This window comes from Manacus candei, unplaced genomic scaffold, assembly GCF_025592945.1.
Source record: "Manacus candei isolate 608988 ecotype Guabito, Panama unplaced genomic scaffold, ASM2559294v1 h1tg000021l, whole genome shotgun sequence".
NCBI lineage: Eukaryota > Metazoa > Chordata > Aves > Passeriformes > Pipridae > Manacus > Manacus candei.
This window is the reverse complement of record NW_026138069.1, coordinates 836,671-855,996: the sequence shown is the minus strand read 5'-3', so window position 1 is coordinate 855,996 and position 19,326 is coordinate 836,671. Positions and strand designations below refer to the sequence as shown.

The window sequence follows — 19,326 nt, the reverse complement described above, 5'->3', positions numbered from 1 at the left end:
AAGAAGGCAAAGAGGTGATGAACGTTCCAAGTTTGCTCAGGGAAAATATTTCAACATGAACAGACCACACGTTCAGATACAATGGTCTGCTGCAATGTTGCAGATGTGAGAAGTAATGTCTTTTAAAGATACACGCTACAACAGATAAATACCAAAAGTCTAGCAAAAGCTGGAAATAATTCACAGCTGCTGAAAAAGTCAGTTTTATTTCTAATAGGAGATTTCATACCTACTGAACTCATTTATTTTTGCACATAAAACACAGTTAATTGTTTAAAACTCCCAAAAGGTACTTTTCAAAAACAAACCTTCCCAGCTACAAACAGCACACAATCCAGAAACTGCCAGAATAATCAATCCTATGTTTTTTCAGCAGAAGTCCAAAGTTCAAGACATCCCCATCTCTCAGTTCTCCCTTCTCCAAATTTGACAAAATACCACCAGTACATCCAGGAGCACACTCAGATGTCTTGGACTGCGCGGAGTTACCATTCCCACAGAACCATGAGTAGGCAGTTCATGTGTGCCTGTGGAGGCTGGCAGGGCTGTCACCAAGGGCCAAGGCTGACAGAGACAGAAAATGAGGCCAGGAGGGTTGTCAGATCTGTTTCAATCACGAGTGATTGGAAAAGGAAGGCACCTGAGGTCCCCAGCTGTCACAAGAACATTTTTCCAAGCACTATTCCCATGAATTCCGCCTGTCTTGTTAGGCAATGAAAAAAAGACAAGCCTGAGGTGAGTTTTTTTACTTTCCACATCAACAGGAAGAATTCTCATGTTTCAAGTGAAAAAGCAACTTTCCTGATACCAAAGCCAGAAAACATGCAACTTGCCCTTCTGTAGGCTGCAAGGAGAACGCTTGCCTGCATGCACATTCACGGATTTTGTGGGAAGCATCAGCTATTTCTACGCCACTGACTAACGTATTTGAGTTTTTTAAGAATTATTTGTATGCAACACTTTCCTTGTCGATTGTGACACTAACACATTCTTCTCTGACAGTGATGTATCAGAAGAACATACACTATGAGAAAGTAGGGCTAGCTGTAATTCTCTTATTTTTGCTCCTACCACAAAAAAAACCCATCAGTTGGGCTGTGTTCCCTTATTCAAGTTTGCACAATGTATTCCTATTTAGAGCAGAAGACAGACAATTTCAACCATGTTCAAATTTAGTCAAACTGAAATAATTCCAGTCTAACCCCAAACAGATGCTCACACAAACCAACTCTGTGCAAAGTCACACCTTCAACATGCATTGGAAAGCCTCTTAAGTTGTCCCAGGTTCAGTATGGAGGCAAGCTCAAGGCATGCCACCTAAGGGTTACAGGCACTGGATTTGGCTCATACCCCAAAATAACAACCGAACAGGGAAGCATTCCAAGGCTGACAATTCTGAGCAGCACTACAAGAATAGAGGGCCCCAGCCAAAATGTCAATAGGTGCCAAACCAGTAAACCAAAACTGAAGTCAAGATCCTGTTTTTTCCACTGAAATCATAAAGGCGAACAGCATTGCAAAAGTTTAATTTTAGGCATCATACAAATGCGTGAAAGATGTGGAAGGCAAAGAGTCCCTTTGCCTTCCACAGCACAAAAGAATCACACAACTGGATGCACAGTCAACAGGACTGTCAACACCATAACCAGCCTGCGACTCAAGGGCAACAATGAAATTTAGGAAGGCAAGGAAGATCCTAGATGATCTTCACAATTTCTCAACAGCATTAGACCACAAACTCCTGAAACTTTCTGGACAGTGAAATATACTCCTGGCACAAGTGGCAGGAGGTTGAAAGGCAAGCGAGTGTTCAGAAAAAAAAAAGGAAGAAGTGATAGAATGAGCAGTCATCACCCACTTTTATGATCTTTGCAGACATAATGTGATTCCAGTGAAGGCGAAGATGGATTATGCCTGAGCCTGTAAATCTGTCACAGCAGTAACTCCTGGGACTTCCATGGTGCCCCCAAAAAAGTTCTGGCAATTTCACCTCAGACAACCTACTGCTAAATCCAAGTAAATTCTGCTATAGTCAGAACAGTGGAGTAGGGTTTCTATGTTGCCTTATTTAAACTGATAAGCTAATGCCTATCAAGCTACATTATCCTAAAGTAAGGAACTTCCAACTATCATAATCATATGGTGAGCCATTTAAAATGCCACCGTCCAAAGGCAATACCTGCCTAAAAACTATTTCCTACTTTTCAAAAACGCTGATAATACTGTGAATATGAGTATGCTGTCATATGAACACAGTTCAAACACTGTCAACTGCTACTATCTGTTCCTTTGTACTATCTAATCTCTCATCGATTCAAACAGTTGTAACAGCTATTTCTGAATTTATTTTGCATAATTCAAGAGCATCCTTTTCATCTATGGTGGTGCCTAATTACTTTCCAAGCCCTGGCGTTCCAAGGAAAACGCTTTTGCACAATACCACAGGCATACTACACATCCCTGCTCTGTGTCTCAATTATTGGTGTCCAGTTTTTTTGGGTGCAAGTGCTTTGTCAGCCAGCCTCCCTTTAACAAGTTCTGTGTACTGAAACTGCTGTGCAAGGACTTGGTAAATTAGACTCTGGGACGGAAATGGAACTGCAGGTATTGTGATTCAAAACAACTTTGTACTGTTGACTTCTTTAGCAATTGTTTTCAATGGCGGCACATACAAGTTAATGTGCCTGTCATCAGACAGTATGTGACTTCAGGGACAAGGAAACCTTTGCCACCATATCCTTCTGGCCCAGGCAGAGCTGAACTCACTGCTCACCATTGTATCACAAAGACGAGGCAGAGCCAGCACAAGGCTGCACTCAGACAAGAATGAACTCCCATGAGAAACAGGAAAGCACCAAAAACAGACTGGGTCCTTTGCTAAGCCTTAAAAGAAACATGTGCAGCCTTTAAGCTCTGCACTAGAAAGGTGACTAGCAGATGGTAAGAACCTCTTGTTCCAGCACCCGAGGTGAGAAGTGAAGTGCTATTTACTTCTATTGTCAACCAGGTTTTTCCCAAACTGTTTTATAGCCTCTTATCTTCACATTGACAATGAGGGGCCTGAGGTCATACACAGGCAGAAGGTTTACAAAGTCTTTGACAGGGCAGAGGTCCTATGTTCCGAGGCTCTCTAGTACACTCTAGTCCCATAGAAACCCATATAAAGCCCTAACTTTCCATCATCAAGAGCTGAGATTCTGACTTTCCCCTCACTCCTTCCCACCACCTGGGAAGCTCACCATGACTGAAGGGAAGTCAATTTAGATTACATATAAGGAGAACAGTAAAACACTGGAACAGGTTGTCTAGAGAGCTGATGGATGCCCCATCCCTGGAAACATTCAACGTCAGGTTGGATAGAGGTCTGAGCAAGCTGATCTAGTTGCTCAGAGCAACTCATTCGAGGGCGGGGGGGCTGATTAGATGAGGTCCCTCCCAACCCAAACTATTCTGTGAATCCATAGCTACGCCTCCTCCTAAGATGTGAAGCGCACACCAGCCTGACGCACCCAAGAACGCGCCAGGCTCGGACCAGACCGCAGCCAGCGGAACCACGCCTGTGTTTGTCCCGAACCCTCCAGCCTCACCAATACTTACATGCGTGTTTGCAGTGGCATCGCGGTGTTTCAACACCACCAACAAAAAAGCGGCCAGAATTAAAAATAAATATACTAATCAGCTATTTCTAAAGTGGCATCCCCAGGCTCACAGAGACTAACTAATTAACAGAGCTCCTCCACATCAGCCTTTATTAGAGCCGCCGCAGGTCCCAGCGCCGCTGCAGCTGCCCCACGCCGGTGCTGAGCCCCTCGGGCGGTTTCCACCCCCTTCCCGGCCTTTTACGAGCCCGGAGCCGTCGCGCCACGTGGAGTGCGCCCGGCGGGACCGCGGCTGCCGCGCCGGTCGGGACCGCGAGCAGCGGGCGGGGGCGGCGCGGGGGGCCGGGGGCGCTGCCCCGCCGATGCCCGCCCCCGGTCCGGGTGCTGAGGGGCAGCGCCTCCGACCCCCGAGCCGCGGTCAGCGGACAAAGGCCGCCGCTGTCCCGGGAAGGCGGAAAGCTGCCGGGCCGGCTCCCTTCCCCGCCGCCCGACCCTGCCGCCCCGCTCCGCGCAGCCCGCGGGCCGCCTCACCGTGCCGCGGGTCCGCGCCGCCGCCGCCCCCCGCCGCCGCCGCCGGCCCCTCCGCGCCATGGCCGCCCGCGCTGCCGCGGGAGGAGGAAGGGGACGGAGGAGGGAGGAGGAGCGGGGGGCGGTGGCGGGGTGGAGCCGCCCGGCGGCGGCGGGAAAGGCGGGATGGGGACGGGGCACCTTGTGTAGCCTGACTGGGGACGGGGAAGTGCCGTCTGGATGCTGCTGCGGAGCCCTGGGTGGTGCAGGCGCTCCCCCCGTGGCACCCGGCATCGTCCGTTCTGTCATACACACGCGTCGCAGTTAGTCTCAAAGGGGCGGTCTTTGCCTTGGGGGAATAAATAGGCTTTCATCCTCCCAATAATTTAAACTGTTAATTTAGTACAAGCGAGAAGTGTAAGCCTCTTGAAAACCTCTAAAAAGAGGGAGAATGCAGATGATGTAGCTTTAGAATCGTGAGGGTTGGAAAAGACCTCTAAGATTATCAAATCCAACCATTAACCCAGCACGCATGATCACCAACCCATGGCCCCAAGTGCCACATCCACACTATTTTTGAACACTTTCAGGGATGTGATTCCACCACTCCCCTGGGCAGTCTGTTCCAAAGCCTGATCCCTCTCTAAGGGAAGAAATTTTTCCTAATATGCAATCTAAACCTCCCTGGCAGAATCTGAGGCCATTTCGTCTTCTCCTATGGCTTTTTCCTTGTGAGAAGAGACCGACCCCCACCCTGCTACAACCTCCTTTTGGGTAGCTTCAGAGAGCAATCAGGTCTCCCCTGAGCCTCCTTTTCTCCTGTCTAAACAAGCCCAGTTCCCTCAGCCGGTCCTCATCAGGCTCGTGCTCCAGACCCTTCCAGAAATGGGAGAGCAATTGAAGACAGGATAAGGTCTGAGGGTTTGTTTCACACCCAGGTTTCTGTCTAGCAGCAGATGGGTAATCTTCCACAAGCCCTCTAGTCTGGATAGTTGGACCAGAACAGCAAGAAATTCACTTGCCTACGTAATCTGGCAGAAATAAACTCCTGATAACTACCTTTATTGCTTTTAATTGATAAAATCAAATCAGAGGAACCAACTGTGCTACTCTGTAGCTTGCCTTCAAACTCGATTGTGAATTAGCATGCTAATAATAAATTTAGATTGTTTTGACTATTTAAATACCTTCTGGATAACGTAGAATTAAAAGTTATATATATGTGTTCATTTAGGGGAGCGCTTCAAAATGTGCTGTGCAGTCTGCCTACTGCAATGAGTTCCCAAGTCTGACTAGGTCTTTTAAATACTCTACTGTAATTATTGACTTAAAATAAAAGAGAAAAGGAACATTTTTGTTGGAAAGTGAAGGACAGATGAGAAAGTGTTGTCTTTTGCCATTCTCTGAATAGCCACCCTTAAAAGTGGAAGAGCGTCTCCGTGTACCATGGTATCTGATCCTCAGTGTAACACATGGTGGACTTCCCATTTAAGTACTTCCAAGCCTTTATATTCCAATCATATGGAGAGTATTTGTTAAGAGAGAATGCGAGGAGAGTTGTTACATGCAAACAAAGAACCCTTTAGCCAAAGCAGGCCATTTAAATACTGGTTTGCATTGCAATATCCACTATAGAAGCACCTGCAGTTGTCACTCAGGCTGAGGAAATAAGAAGCTTTGAGCATGAGGTGGGGAGGAGGGAATTCAGTAGAAGACAAAATGCAGGAATTATGTATAATATCAGCAAAATTGAAATGTGGACTTCTTAAAATACAAAAGAATAAAGATCTCTTGTGCGATACATTCCTGAAAGACTTGCATTTTATGTATTCCACTGCTGACCCTGGGTTTGGTTCTTTCGCTTGTCCCTAACAGTCTACATTATGAAGCACTTCGTTTGTTAAAAGCTGTCAAGAAGCTATCTTGGATTGCGAACAACAGATTTGAAATGACTGTGTTGACTGTCCTGTGCTAAATTAGAGTGAATAAAATTGCATTCTCTCACAATAGAGATGTGCAGCTATTATGCTGTTACAGATACATTATGAGCTGCCTGATATCTTCAGCTATTTTATGCAATTTGTTGCTTTGTTTCTCTTTTTTTTCTATTAAATTTACACTTCATTTTATACTTTCACAATCATTCTCCTCAGCATTTCCAAGCTCTTCTTGTCAGTTGTTGCTCTTTATGTTGCTCTATTAGAAGTGTGGGTTTGGATTTTTTTAAATTTTGTTACTTTAATTTTTTTGCAGCTGTATCGCAAACACATGTCAGTGTGGACTTTCCATCACTGAATTCCTGGCCATTTTCTTTACCTCTTTTCATATTACTTCAAAGTTCATTTTTCTACTGCCCAACAGTTTTTGTGTTATTGCCTTGTCAGTAGGATCTCATCAGCTGCTCAGATGAGGTTCAGCTGAATTCTGGGTACTCTTTAACTTCAGCCTTACATATTAAGCCTGAATTATTTTGCAATTACTGGGTCCAGAATAGTTTCTGACCTTGCTCATCATCTCATGAGAGCATTGCTGATAATGCCTTAATCCAAGTTTTCAAACTCATAAACTGTACAATGAAATTCATAACAATGAGTTCTGTCTTGGGCTAAGTATGATTATTATAATAAGACTATAACTTTCCAAACAGATCAAATGCATACTGAAGGAATTATGAGCTGCTCAGAATATGTATCAGGTATAGCAGCTCCATCAGTTTATGGGATACTCAGTAACACACCACTAACATCCTGATGCACAGTAAAATTACAGGACAGAACCACCATCTCTGAAGTGACCTTGTAAACAGAAAATTTGTTTACCATGAGTTTCAAATGAACAGATACCGTTCTAGGTTATAATTTTGAACTTTACTGCTGTGAATTTACCAAGCTCAATAAACATTAAAATTAATCCTTGCTCCTGAACTCTGTTTTCACTGCCCCCTCTAACAGTCTCTAATTTGGGGGCCATTGTAATCACAACTAGGGGCTTTGCTCCCATCTTCCTGCCACCACGCTTCTCTGAGACCTGTCAAGCATTTTAAGTAGCATGCACTTTCCCACACTTCTCAATGAATGCTGACATACCTAACTTAAAAGGATTACTTTCTGCTGAGAGGAATTGTAATCTTCTTTTCCTGCTCTGCAAATCCTCTAGTAAGCGAAAAAGAAAGGCTAAAATCTGTTCTGCTGTGCAGGGCAAATCACCATCTCAGAAGGTATAGAAGAAAACAACAAATCCAAGATTTACTTGTGGTCACGCTTGTCCAGGAGCTGTGTCCCTGACTATTAACTCATTGACATCCTCCATCATTATTTTTGGTGCTTTGATATTTTCTGGTTTAGTTTATAAAAGCTATATGAATACACACACAATTGCTACTGTGAATGGTGCTCAGGACAAAACACTTCTCTCAAAGATATCTAAAAGGAGCTACAGATACAGAAATGCCTTAACTTGACCCCAGATTTTAATATTATGTATTCTGTTAGCAAAACCAAGAAACATACTTTTAGCATATATACAAAACCTAGCAGTTTTTCAAACTGTCTAAGGTCAATTTGCAGTATTTTCAAAAGCTGTTGCCAAAGATATTGGTGGTAGTGGTGAAGGTTTGTGCTCCAAGGACGGGTTGTGGGTGGTATCTGACACAACAACAAAATCACAAATGTTCCTGCTACGTTGATTTCCACCCACTCATCTCAAAACCTCTCCTCACACGTGGTGGTTGTTGCAACAAGTTGGCTTGTGGGTGAGGTTGAGGGCAAAGATTGGGTGATCTTACGCTACCAACTGAAAATGAAGCCGCAGGTTATGCTTTTGCAATAGTAATCTGAAAGCTAAGAGAGCCTTCCTTATGCTCTCTCATCATTCTCTTAAAAGAGTTGCAAGACGTGGTGTAGTTTGCCAATAAAGCTTTCATAGGTGAAAATTAAATTTTCTTGTTTCATATTTTGTTATGGTTATAAACCAATATTTTGTTTACAGTCATTCATAAAGTAGATGAACCAGATTCAATGTCCCCTCCCCTTTCCATTCAGTTATTAGACAGCAAGCTGTACTCACAAGGTGAATGAACACCAGCTTCAGGCTTCCTCACAGAGAGTGTTTTCCTTTCTGGTACTACACTGCTGCAGCAAAAAATCCAGACTCCAAATTTATGAGAAGATCTTTTACATGCTTTACTTGATCTAATCCTGCAAATCTAAGATCAAGGCGAACAGACATGTCCATTGCTAATGCATCGTAAAATTCCTTGTTGATGTTTGGAAGTGTCTGCCATGTGTTTTTGTTAAATCTTAGCTGTATTTCAGCCCACTCTGATGGATGACTACTTATTTCCAAACTGCCCATGAGGCGACTGCGTTAGCTGTAACTGATTCCTCCTTGGGTAAATTCTGCAGCATCAGCAGAGCTGGAACATTTAGGCTGAAGATGGGAAATGCCCTTCTCTCCTATACCTTTCCAGCCATTCATCTGGGACAAATGAGTCTTATTGTTTCAGAGAAACAAGCCTTGGATTTTCCTTTCAGTGGAAGTGGAAGGTTTTTTTGTATCCTGTGAGCTAGGATTATCTGACCTTTCTCCTCTTGCTTTGCGTGGTTTAGAAAAAGGCTAGGAACATGTAACAAAGCTCCATTTAATCCACATTCTCCAGTCATTCACTTCCCAATTCTTTCTCCTGTGTCATCCTTTTAATTTCTTTATGACGCTGATTTGTCAGTTCTGTAAATCCTTCTGAAGATCACTGTCACTAGCAAACTCCAGACTCACCAAAGTTTGCCTAGCATAAATTTCCTCAAATAATTGTCCAATTGCCATTCCATTTTGACATCTGAAGCTGAGAGAGCAATCTGCCCTGACTTCTCATTCCCAGCAAAGTCTTTGCATCAAAGCTCTTCTCTTGTATGAAATGTCATCCTTCATGACTTCTTAGGGTGCTTTAGGCTTGCTATTTTTCATTGCTTTTGCAAAGTTCAGTTTCAGTTTCCATTTCAAATGCGTTAGTCAGTATTGAATTTTTGCAAGTATTTCTACCACCTTACATAAGAATTTCTTCAACTCGATTACATGCTGACTCAATGGGTTTTTCTCTTGGACTTCTTAACCTCCCTTAGAAAGCACCTGCATGAGTTAAGCAGTGAGTTGAAAGCACAGGGAAACACAGCTCGTCTCATTTAGAAGCAGAAAATGAAGATATGTGCTAGGTATTTCTTTGATGCATTCTCATTTACTTACGACTTAAAGACCCTTTTCTGCATTAAAACAGGAAAAACAAAAAACAGACTATTTTATTCTGCATGGTTCCATCCCATCCAGTGTCTACCCAGAACTAGAGTTCACTTTCTTTAGCTTCCATCTGGGCTATGTGTCCTCACTCTTTTCTGCTTCTGAAACCGCTTGCCATCTCAGTCTTGTGTTTGTATTCAAATTCCTGGGAAAGCCTTCCCTTCTTTCCTCTGAGATAATTTTTGCTCTGGTGTTTTATATGGCAAACACTTTGGCAGGTGGCCTCTATTATGTTAGCTCGTTTAATTCATAAAAGGCTTAATCACTTCTTTTACATAGCATGCCTAGAATCTGGCTAGTGGACCCATCAGCCCGTATTAGACACACTTATTAGCAGCTAACAGTATGTTTCAGCATCACATATGGTGTCACTTGCCATGTGGGTTTGCCTATGAATATCCTATCTCTACACTACTGCTGGGAATATAGCGAAAGGAGAAAGGTAGAATTTTTTTGCTGTCTATAGTTTCAATTTCAGGTGAAGGAAGCTGTGTCTCTGTTCTGCAATCTGCCTCTTTCTTTCATCTGACCCCCTTTTGGGAGTTCACACAGGAAAAATATCTAAAGTATGCAAGCAGTAATGTAATATTATGAATGGCACTGCACGTTAAATAACATAATAAACACGTATATCATTGATGTCCAGAGCCACAAGGTTAGAGGATGCAAAGACAAAGCATAAAGCACTATGAGGTAAAAGTGTGATGTTTTGCCTTTCTGTGACCCAGACGTTGTGCCACCTGGGTTCTCCTGAAAATCCGAATTATATAGTGTCCTACTGCTTTCCACAGCCACTAAAATGAAAGTGGAATTAACTTATTACCAGGAGTTGCTAACAGTGTGCCATTTATCAAATCTTTGCAACAGGAGGGGATGGAGCCAAGACAACATGCCAGAGTGGATTGGACAAAATGCAAACAGAGGCAGGAAAATTGAGCAACAGCAGCACAGGTCTGAAGGTGAAAACTGGGAGACAAAAGCACAGAAGCAGAGAATAGGCTCCTGCAGCTTTTGTCTCCTCTCTGGCAGCCAAAGCAACATATCCCTTGGGAGAGCTAAATAGGATTCAACCCTAGTCCTGACCATGTCACCACCTTTCTGCCTTGCTGGGACTAAGGTGGCTATATTTAGTAGTAAGAAACTCTGGCTCTCACCCAGCTTTTCATATGACTCCTAAATTAATTTACACAGAACACAAAAGTGGTGCTTTTGCTAAGGCACCTTCTCCTCACAGTCCAGTCTTGTGGGAACAGCCTTGTTTTCCCAATTCTTCAGGATGTAGCCTAAAATCTTGAGGTGCACTAACAACCTGCACTGGTGTAGAAAAGCAGCATCACTAACTCTTTCCTCTTTTCATCTCATAGAGTGGACAGAATCCTCAAGTGATATTCTGCCAGCACCACACATCTGTTTAGGGCACCATAAAACCTTCAGCCAAATGTCTGCGATTCAAGATGATCATCATGCCTTAAAGAGCTAGGTAGTAGAAGACTAGTGGCCTGCAAAATAGGAGCATCTCAGGTATTATTTGGTGGCACTTGGAAGCTGCTGATGGGTAAGTGCCCAAAGACTTCTCTCAAACCTCTACTAGTACCTGTACAGCATATGAGCGAGGTCCTTTCCTGTTGGCATACTCCAGAGGGAAGCAGATAATGGGCTCCAGTGTGCCCTCAGTGGCCCTACTGCAGTTCTCTAAAAGCCTGCAATTATTTCAGGAACACTGCCCCTCTTTTGCCACCTGCAAACGAACTGAAGCAATAATTTCCCCCAGCAAGCATTCATAACTACAAGTTTAGCAGGTGACTCAGCACTTCCAAACTGAATAGCCAGGCACCTTTTACTTCTGTTCCTTTCCACCTGAGTCTGTGTGTGCTGAAACAACCTCCTCACACAGCTCCAGGAATACCCTTGCAGAATGTCCCACATATGCTCCCACATACCCATGCAGAATGTCTAGGGTCATTGTCAGGAATCCTGTCTCTGGCTGAAGGTGCAGTCTGTGACTGCGATGTGACGGGCTTTACCATTAACAAGGAGTGTTGCTGATGTCTCCAGCTCAGCAAGGAACGATGCACCCTCCCTCAGGAAGAGCTATCTGGGGCCATAGCCCTGAAAAAGTGTTTGCCACCATCTCTCGTACCTTACCACTGGAGAGAATGAGACTTCTGCCAGTGCTCAGTGTCCGGTAGACATGACTCTCTGTGTTGGATCTGTCTATGTTTTGTCACTGACTGGAGCACAAATTGCAAACATAGGGCTGGACATTGCCCAATGGAGTTAGCTTATTTCAATGAACTTTTTTGCTTGGGCTTTACCTGTCCTTCAGCTTTTAAAGGAGAAGATAAGCCTTCTTAAAATGCATGGCAAAAATTATCAAGAAATAGCATATTTCATTAGAAATGGAGGGTTTTGGGAAGTAAGTGTTCTGTTTCCCACTTTATAGTCAACTGTGTCATACACCCTCTTGTAATATGAGGATTGAACTCCACCATAAAAGGATTTTCAACATCGTCTTCATAGAACAGTTTCAAAATCTCACAGCTTTCATGGAAGGATTACCTGCCTCCCAAAAGCATGTTAGAGGAATTTATCCTTTGCATTCAAAAGTTGCACAGGTCAAGAGTATTTACAGTCTACTACAGAAAACCTGGAAAATGTTGTCTACTATGCAAATTAATTTAAATCCATCTTAAATCCAGTCCACAGGCCCGTGAGTACTTCCAGTGATCGCTTCAAATTACTTTAAAGTGAAATAAAATAGCTTTTATAAAAATACATCAAAGTTCTTTACGGTTCTAACAATGTTTTAGGACTAAGTTTTAAAGGCTACTAGCAATAATGAGTGCAAGAAGTTCAAACCCCTGCAAGAGCCCACATGGTACCTAAGCTGTACCTGGTGCTGGATTCTAGGGGGCCATTCTGTCCCTCACAGTCTAAGAGAAGGAATATGTAGATGCAATAATCACTAAGGAGGAAATGTGGGAAGAGTCACATATTCCAGAAATGTCCTGATTATATCTGTGCTCTCAAACCACCCAGATTTCCTTTTTGGGGCAAGGGGATGATATGTGGCACAAGGGAAATCTTTTGATACATCTGTCACATTGCATCTGACTTTCTTTTAGTCTCGAGCACTAGGTACATAACCTGAGGCACAGCTGCTGTTCATGCTGTTGGCTTTACTGGCAGGCAGGATACTGTCGCAATTATCAGGAAAGACGCGACAACCTACTGGGTTCAAGGGGAAAGCAGGTCTCTATTTAAGACGGCTCCCCTATTTGTAAGGGGGAGAAGGAAGGTTCTGGAACTGTGGGTGGATACATGACAAATAAGGAAAGGGAAGGAGGGCACAGGACTTATAAGGAAGAACATGGGAGGAGTCTTATCCAAACAAGGGAAATAGGGGAAGGTTACAACCAAAGGACTCCCTGAAGCAACATCTCAGCCTTGGCCACATTGATCTTCATCACTGGTCTACTCTGGCCTCCAGTCGGGAGGTCTGGAGACACACTATCCATAACGCTGCTGCTTCCTTTGAGAACGCACGCAGGATCACCATCGAAAAGACAACACAGAAAGAATCGTGTCTTGCCGATACCATCCAAGGAGTCTTTCTGCTGTGCCTTTTGCAACTGGTCTTGTCTATCTCGCATTGACCTCTTTAGCCACCAGCGTGCTTGTAGCAAATATGGGTAGAGCCCTTCCCAAATCTTCATTCGCGAAGCCCAGCCATGATGATGACAACCAACTATTGAAACCTAGCCATGATGATGACAAACAACTATTGAAGCCTAGCCATGATGATGACAACAACTGCACTGCGGCAGAATCCAGCCAATGGGATGACAGGGATAAAGCATGAGGGAGAGAAAACTGCAAAATCGAATAAAAATGTTGGGGTACAGAACAGTTGAACGTGCATTAACATTGGATTAAAAATTCTTTAACAACAACAGCCTCTGTTTCTGTAGATGTGTATCCAGTCCAGTCACACTACACTTTCTTCCTCATAGATCTCTGCCAAGGTGTCTTGCATCTTCTGTTTCCATAACCTAAATTTCTCTTCCTCGTCATAGGCACTTCCAACAGGATCCTATGGAAAAATTTGTGGGTGCTTTCTTTGACCAAAACAAGGTGGATTCTCCACCTGGTCCTACAAAGCACAAGCCCAAACTCAATGTAATTGGTTCTGTTTTAAAAATATTTTCCTAGCCAATTAGTGTTGCACTATGGCTCAAGGAAGTCAAGAATGTAAAAATAGAGTCTACTGTAGGAATAGCCCCTCTTCTTTCCTTTTATTTTTATGTATTGATAACTAAAATTATCCTCTCCGTTGTATCACTGCAAAGACTCTCCAAATCAGACCCTATCTTTAGTAAAGGTAATCCATTACTCCAAAGACTTATGGGCGTTTCTATTAGAGAGGGATAGGTTTATACTACCATACAATTAGGAGGATCACTCTATATCTAAGGTCTTTCTGTCATTTGTTAAGATAGATGTCATTGTTCTGTTGTTGTTACAGGAGTGAACTCATTACAAATAAAGCTTTCTCCACCCTTCCAAGGAGGGTAAGGTAGTAATTAAGTGAATTGCACACACGTCTCACCTGCCCTTACCAAAAGAGGAATTCAAAAGAATTGGTGAGGGAAAGGCCACATGCCCCACAAATACACAGAAGCTTCTGCACATTCCTGAAAAATAAAACCTTATTCTCAGGACTCCTTGTACATGTTCTAGCATTTTCCCTTCCTTGTGTCTCCTGCTGAGTAGCTATCACCCACAATTTGTAAAAAGAATACATACTGTAAGGGCTACAGTATGCAATATTTGCAGATTCATGAGGGGTTGTGGCCTCTGTTGCACTCCTAAAATTGTTCCCCATAGGAACAAACAATGGTTGGTCAGAACAGGGGAAGCCCTTTGATCCTGCTTATCTTTTTTCAACATTAATATTGCTCAGTTGTCCACAGTGTCCCCTCTCCTGTATGCACACTTTACACTGAATGTATTTCTGAGCAATTCATAAGGCAGCAAGTACTGGTGGATTCTAGTACAGAGCGGAACAGACAGGAAGTTCAAATAGGCAGCTTGAGAGAGATTGTGGCACCGTTTATGCCACAAGAAAAAATCCAAAGAGAGCAGTTATGTATCCTTGGTGGCTGGTGTGTTCTATCATGACATCTATTGGGTTAGTTAGAGAGTTTCTTGTGATGGTGACAATACCTCCTACATGTTTAAACAGAGCTTAGCAAACTAAATCCTCAAGGCAACTGGCAACACAGTGAAAAACCATATATTCAGGTTAAATGACAGAACATGGAGAGACAGATCACTGTGCTTGGATTTCTTTCGGCAAGGTCCTGTTACAAAAGCGGTAAATCAGTCACCAAATCCACTAAATCCCTCAGGAGAGAAGACGAGCCCTTTGTTCACATGCCACAGTAAACAGCAATGAGAGCCTGAAAATTTTTCCATGGGGAAGCATGCCATGCAAAAGGTGGTAATGCCTGGCTTGACTGATCTCCAGGACAGGCTTTGCACCTACTCTGCTCAAAGAAAGCAAGAACACAGGTGATGGCTGAGGAACAAACACTTATGCCGTCTTTGTGGAATCCAAACACTTGGCTGACATCAAATATTTATTCTCAAATACTACCTCCCTTGGAAACAAGCGGGAACACAAAGAAAGACTACTTCCCTGTAGCCACATAGAGAACACAACCATAAGGGCAGGTTTGCACGAGCACTAGCTCTCTGCCTTACCCCCCTTTCCTTATGCAGTTTTGGTCTGATTCCAGATTGGCTTGCCTTCCTTTGTGCAGCTGGCAGGGCACTAGATCTCTCCCTTGGTAGGATGTGAAGGAAGTGGTGGCTGGCTGGCTTTACCTTTCTCTCTCCACTGATCACCTCCTTTCCTGCAGTAACTCATCAGTCCAGTGCCCCTTCCCCTTCTTCTCTCGTGGGTTCTTGGCAGCAATTCTCCTTCTGTCATCAGAAGTGTAACAGCTGGACTGGGAAAGTAGGACTTTGGTAGACTGAGAAGAAGCTGAGTTCTCACGTCCCAGCAAAGAGAATGTGGTGACAGCCACAGCAGAAGTACTATATCTCCTCAAAATGGCTTGGCATCAGCAAAACTGTGATTTGAAGAAACTCAGATTTGTTTACTGGGGTTGTCTATGCTCACAGGAGAGCCTGTCAGGAAGGAACATAAGTGGGTAATGGGGAAATCATCACTAGTGCACACATTTTCCCTCTGGTCTTTGCAGAGTTAAGGTGCATTTTTTACAGCAAAACTTGTTCAGCAGTAGGAGCACAAGATGGTCTCCAATGTCAAAGCATGCCCTGGCTACCTAAGACGTTCAGCACAGTCCAGAGCAGCATGACTTCCAGCTCTGCCAGAGGAGAATTGGGTTGTGTGTGTGCACTGCCAAATGTAGGGAAGTAAAATATTGTTTTAGCAGGATGATGAACAAATTAGGAAGAATGAAGGTCTGCAATGGCCTAAACATAAGCATGTTGCTAAAAGTCAAGTTTCACCAGTATTTTGACAGAGATCCTTCAAGAGTCTGTCTGACTCACCGTCTCTTGGATTCTTATATTCTAACCACCATCTTTCTCCTGCTGCCCATTTCTGGCTGAGTTTCACTAGTTTGTTGAAGGGTACCACTTCTTTTCAGGAAGCATCATGTTTTATGTGCTTTTGATACCCAGAAGAAGGGATGGTGCATTGCAGTCACAGCCACTAGTTGTTGCACTTCCCAAGAGTTGGCCATTTTGTAAGTTGCTTCCCTGACTGGAGGCTAAGTAGGAAGAATATCTTCAAGGCTCTTATTAGCATGCTGTATCTCCAGCGTTATTACCACACAAATCTTTTACTGTGAAAAAAACCAGACCAATCATCCTGAAACCAGTTCTGTACCTGCACTTTAATGCCTGTACTTTGCACTGAAACACGGGTTATAGAGAAATATGAGTAAAATGTATTTGCTTGTTCAGTCTAGCAGGCAACTACCTTGAGCCAAACCAATAAACCACGTTTCTAAAAAAGCCTTTTGCTTCCTGTAGAATACTGCTTTGTTTGCCATCATTATTTGGCAAATAGGAAAGGGCTTATCTCTCCTTCACAGAAACAAGTGCAGCTATAGAAGAGCTCCAGAAACTTGTCAGTTTTTACTAAGAAAAAAATATTGGTTTAACAACTCCTGCCAGGAAATTATCTGAACCTTCAGAAAGAGAGAAGGTGTAAAAATTAGTTCACTGGGCTATACCATTCTCTTTTGATTTTTAGTGTTGAGTTCCGATTCAAGGATCAGGTGTATTTTCAAGGGCAAATTACAGTAACCTTTAACATTAGAGCATTCTGATATTAGATATTTCATGGTTAGCTGCAAAATTAACATTTAGCCCTCCCGTGCAAATTTTTGTCTGATTAATTCATAATTAAAATTTAAGCAACTATGTCTGCTTTCTAGCAGACAAAGAGGCAAAGGCATAGCTTTGACCCTAGTTACAGTTTTGTTTAACCCCCTCCAGAGAAACATAGTTACTGTGCATTAATATACAGCCTTTCACCACCAGACCTGTTAGTGTACATTATGGACTAATAATAATAATTATACTGTCAAACAATTCAAACTGTGTAACAATACAAGCTCCTCTGAAATGTGAAGCACTATAGGTAATGAAACCTACTTTTCTTTATACAGTCAGCTCAAACCTCTTTTTGAGAAATCTGGTGTTAAATAAATAATGGGCCTGGTTGCCCCCTCCTCCAAGAGAAGCCATAGGAGGGAACAGAGTGGGAGGAAATCTCCAGGAAGTTTTGCCTTGTGCCTAAGCTTTCGCCTGAGAGTGGAGTTGCTCATTCTCTAGGTTGCCCTCTCCTCCCATGCATTTGAATGGACACGTAAAAAGACATTTCACCTGGAAGAGATTTTGCCAAGGGTCTCAGGCTGGCCCAGACAGGATATATGGGCTCTTCTTGGCATGGCCATTGTCTTTGTGGTTTACTGCGTGTGCTGAAAGGACAATCTTGAAGCGCAGCATCATTAGCACAGCGATGTCGGTTTCTCTTTCCAGGAGTTATGGGGCTTGATGGCCATGCAGTGGATCCTCTTGGGCCATGGCCAAAACTCTGTGGTAGGACAGTGACCCTGTTTTGACTCTAGTGTTAGTAATCTCCCTGTTTCTAGAGCACAGTTTTACTGTTTTCTATGCCATGGATTAACTCAGGATATCTATGTGGCTTGTTCTCACTAGCACCTTTTGTTAGTTTAGTCCCTAATTGTAAATTAGAGCTGTGAGAGCAGGTGAAGCTCAAAGTCTCCTACAATTTCAGTGTGGCAGACACTGAAGGAATCTGGCAGATGTCTTCATAATTCTGAGCATATGCTTGTGCAGAGTTAATGCTACAAGCAGAAGTCGCAGGGTGCAGTGTGGTACTGGTGTGCGGATGAATGCTTTGAGAAACTTTGTTAGTAGCTATTCACTTCCCACCTTTGGTCCTGAAGTTGTTTCCCCACAGGTGAGGAGTTGTAATAGCCACAGTTAATGACAGCTCCTGTGAGCCACTGCAGCCAATGGGATGGCTCTGCCCTGGACCTGAGCAGGAGCAGACACAGGCTCTGTGGCAGTGGCTGAGGGATGAAAACTTCCAGCAGCACCAAGCATGCAAGGACAGTTCAGTGACTGCTGCCCCCCCAGACATTGCCATGTGATGGAGGTGTGATGGAGGATGCTGTGGAAAGTGGTACCAGCAGCCAGGGCTGGGGTTATCCGGGGATATCATGGGGCTGGAGTTTATCCTGCTCGCACCTTGTGGACTGACTATGTCATATGCAAATCTGCTTTTCTAGGTCAAAGCCACGCGGCACAAAACACATCCACTTTTCCCCATGAATCCTTCCTCTCAGGTACACACAGGTAAAGGTGCCCTCATCCATTTCCTGCCATCTGCCGCTGGTTTTTGCTTCACCGTTTATGCCCTCAGACTCACCTGAACCAAACCTCCAGGGAGGAGGAACAAGACAAGCCATCTACGCGGGGGTTCTCCCTCTCTGTGCCTGCGGGCGGCGGGCGCGGCAATGGTGCCATCTCATGGAGCCGACGCGAAGAGCAGGGTCCGCCCGGAGTCCGGGAGAGGGGCGAGCGGGAAAGCGATGTCCTCGCCGCCACAGCACTCGCTGTGCCGGGAACCGGCCTGCGAGCGGGCACAGGCCGGCCCAGGGCACGGCGATAGTAGAAAGGGCAGGACCGGGGGCCACAGGGAAAATGTCAGCCAAGGCAGATCCTCGGGGCGAGCAGGCCGAGTTCACCAGCCTGAAACCTCATAGGAACTCCCATGAGGAAGTCTGGGATCCGAGATGCTCGGGTGAAAACCACACGGATGTGAACTCCTCTGCTGTGTGCTGGTGTAGCTTCCTGGACTTTGCTAGATCGAGTCCTGTGAAACTGAGAGGAGATCAGACTGCTGGAACCTAATTCATCACACTGAAAATCTGGCTGAGCCATCCCAGCTGGGACTAAGGGCTTTGGTTACTGAGCAAAGAGGTCCCTCATACCTGGGCTCTGGCTCCTGAACTACTTCTCCCCCCTCTCCGAGTTACCATAGCAATGCTGCTTAGGAAGGGATGGGAAACTTTGCTGGGGTGCCCAGACTAGGCAAACTTTCACTGTGTTCTTCCCTACACTAAGCAGCTGGAACAATGATTAATACCAAGCCAGGAAAATAACTGGGATCTAAAACATTCCTAAGAAAAAAATAAAAATCACAAAAAAACTGAAGAGACCTATTAGTTCATTCTGTTTGCCCCCCAGCAGTCAGAGAAACAACAGTGAGCAACAATTTGTCCTATAGCACACACACTGTACTGTACTGTGTGGATGCAGATTCTCCTCCTACTTAGATTGGTATAAATCAAGAAGCCAG

At 44.1% G+C, this 19,326-nt stretch overlaps 1 protein-coding gene across 6 annotated transcripts in view; it reads right to left on the bottom strand.

Moving 5' to 3' along the window:
- CDCA7L (cell division cycle associated 7 like) overlaps positions 1-4,415 on the bottom strand; it is a 147,705-nt gene extending 143,290 nt beyond the window's left edge. For 5 of the 6 annotated variants that reach the window (XR_007904299.1, XM_051785944.1, XM_051785943.1 and 2 more), the window contains exon 1: positions 4,308-4,415. Coding sequence is in view for 5 of the 6 variants with exons in the window: in XM_051785944.1 (XP_051641904.1) it covers positions 4,308-4,415 (108 nt within the window). In the remaining variant the exon portion in view is untranslated. Of the gene's footprint in view, positions 1-4,130; positions 4,245-4,307 lie in introns of those variants that run through there. The other variant, XM_051785948.1, reaches the window with a different exon arrangement.
- Positions 4,416-19,326: the final 14,911 nt, after the last annotated feature.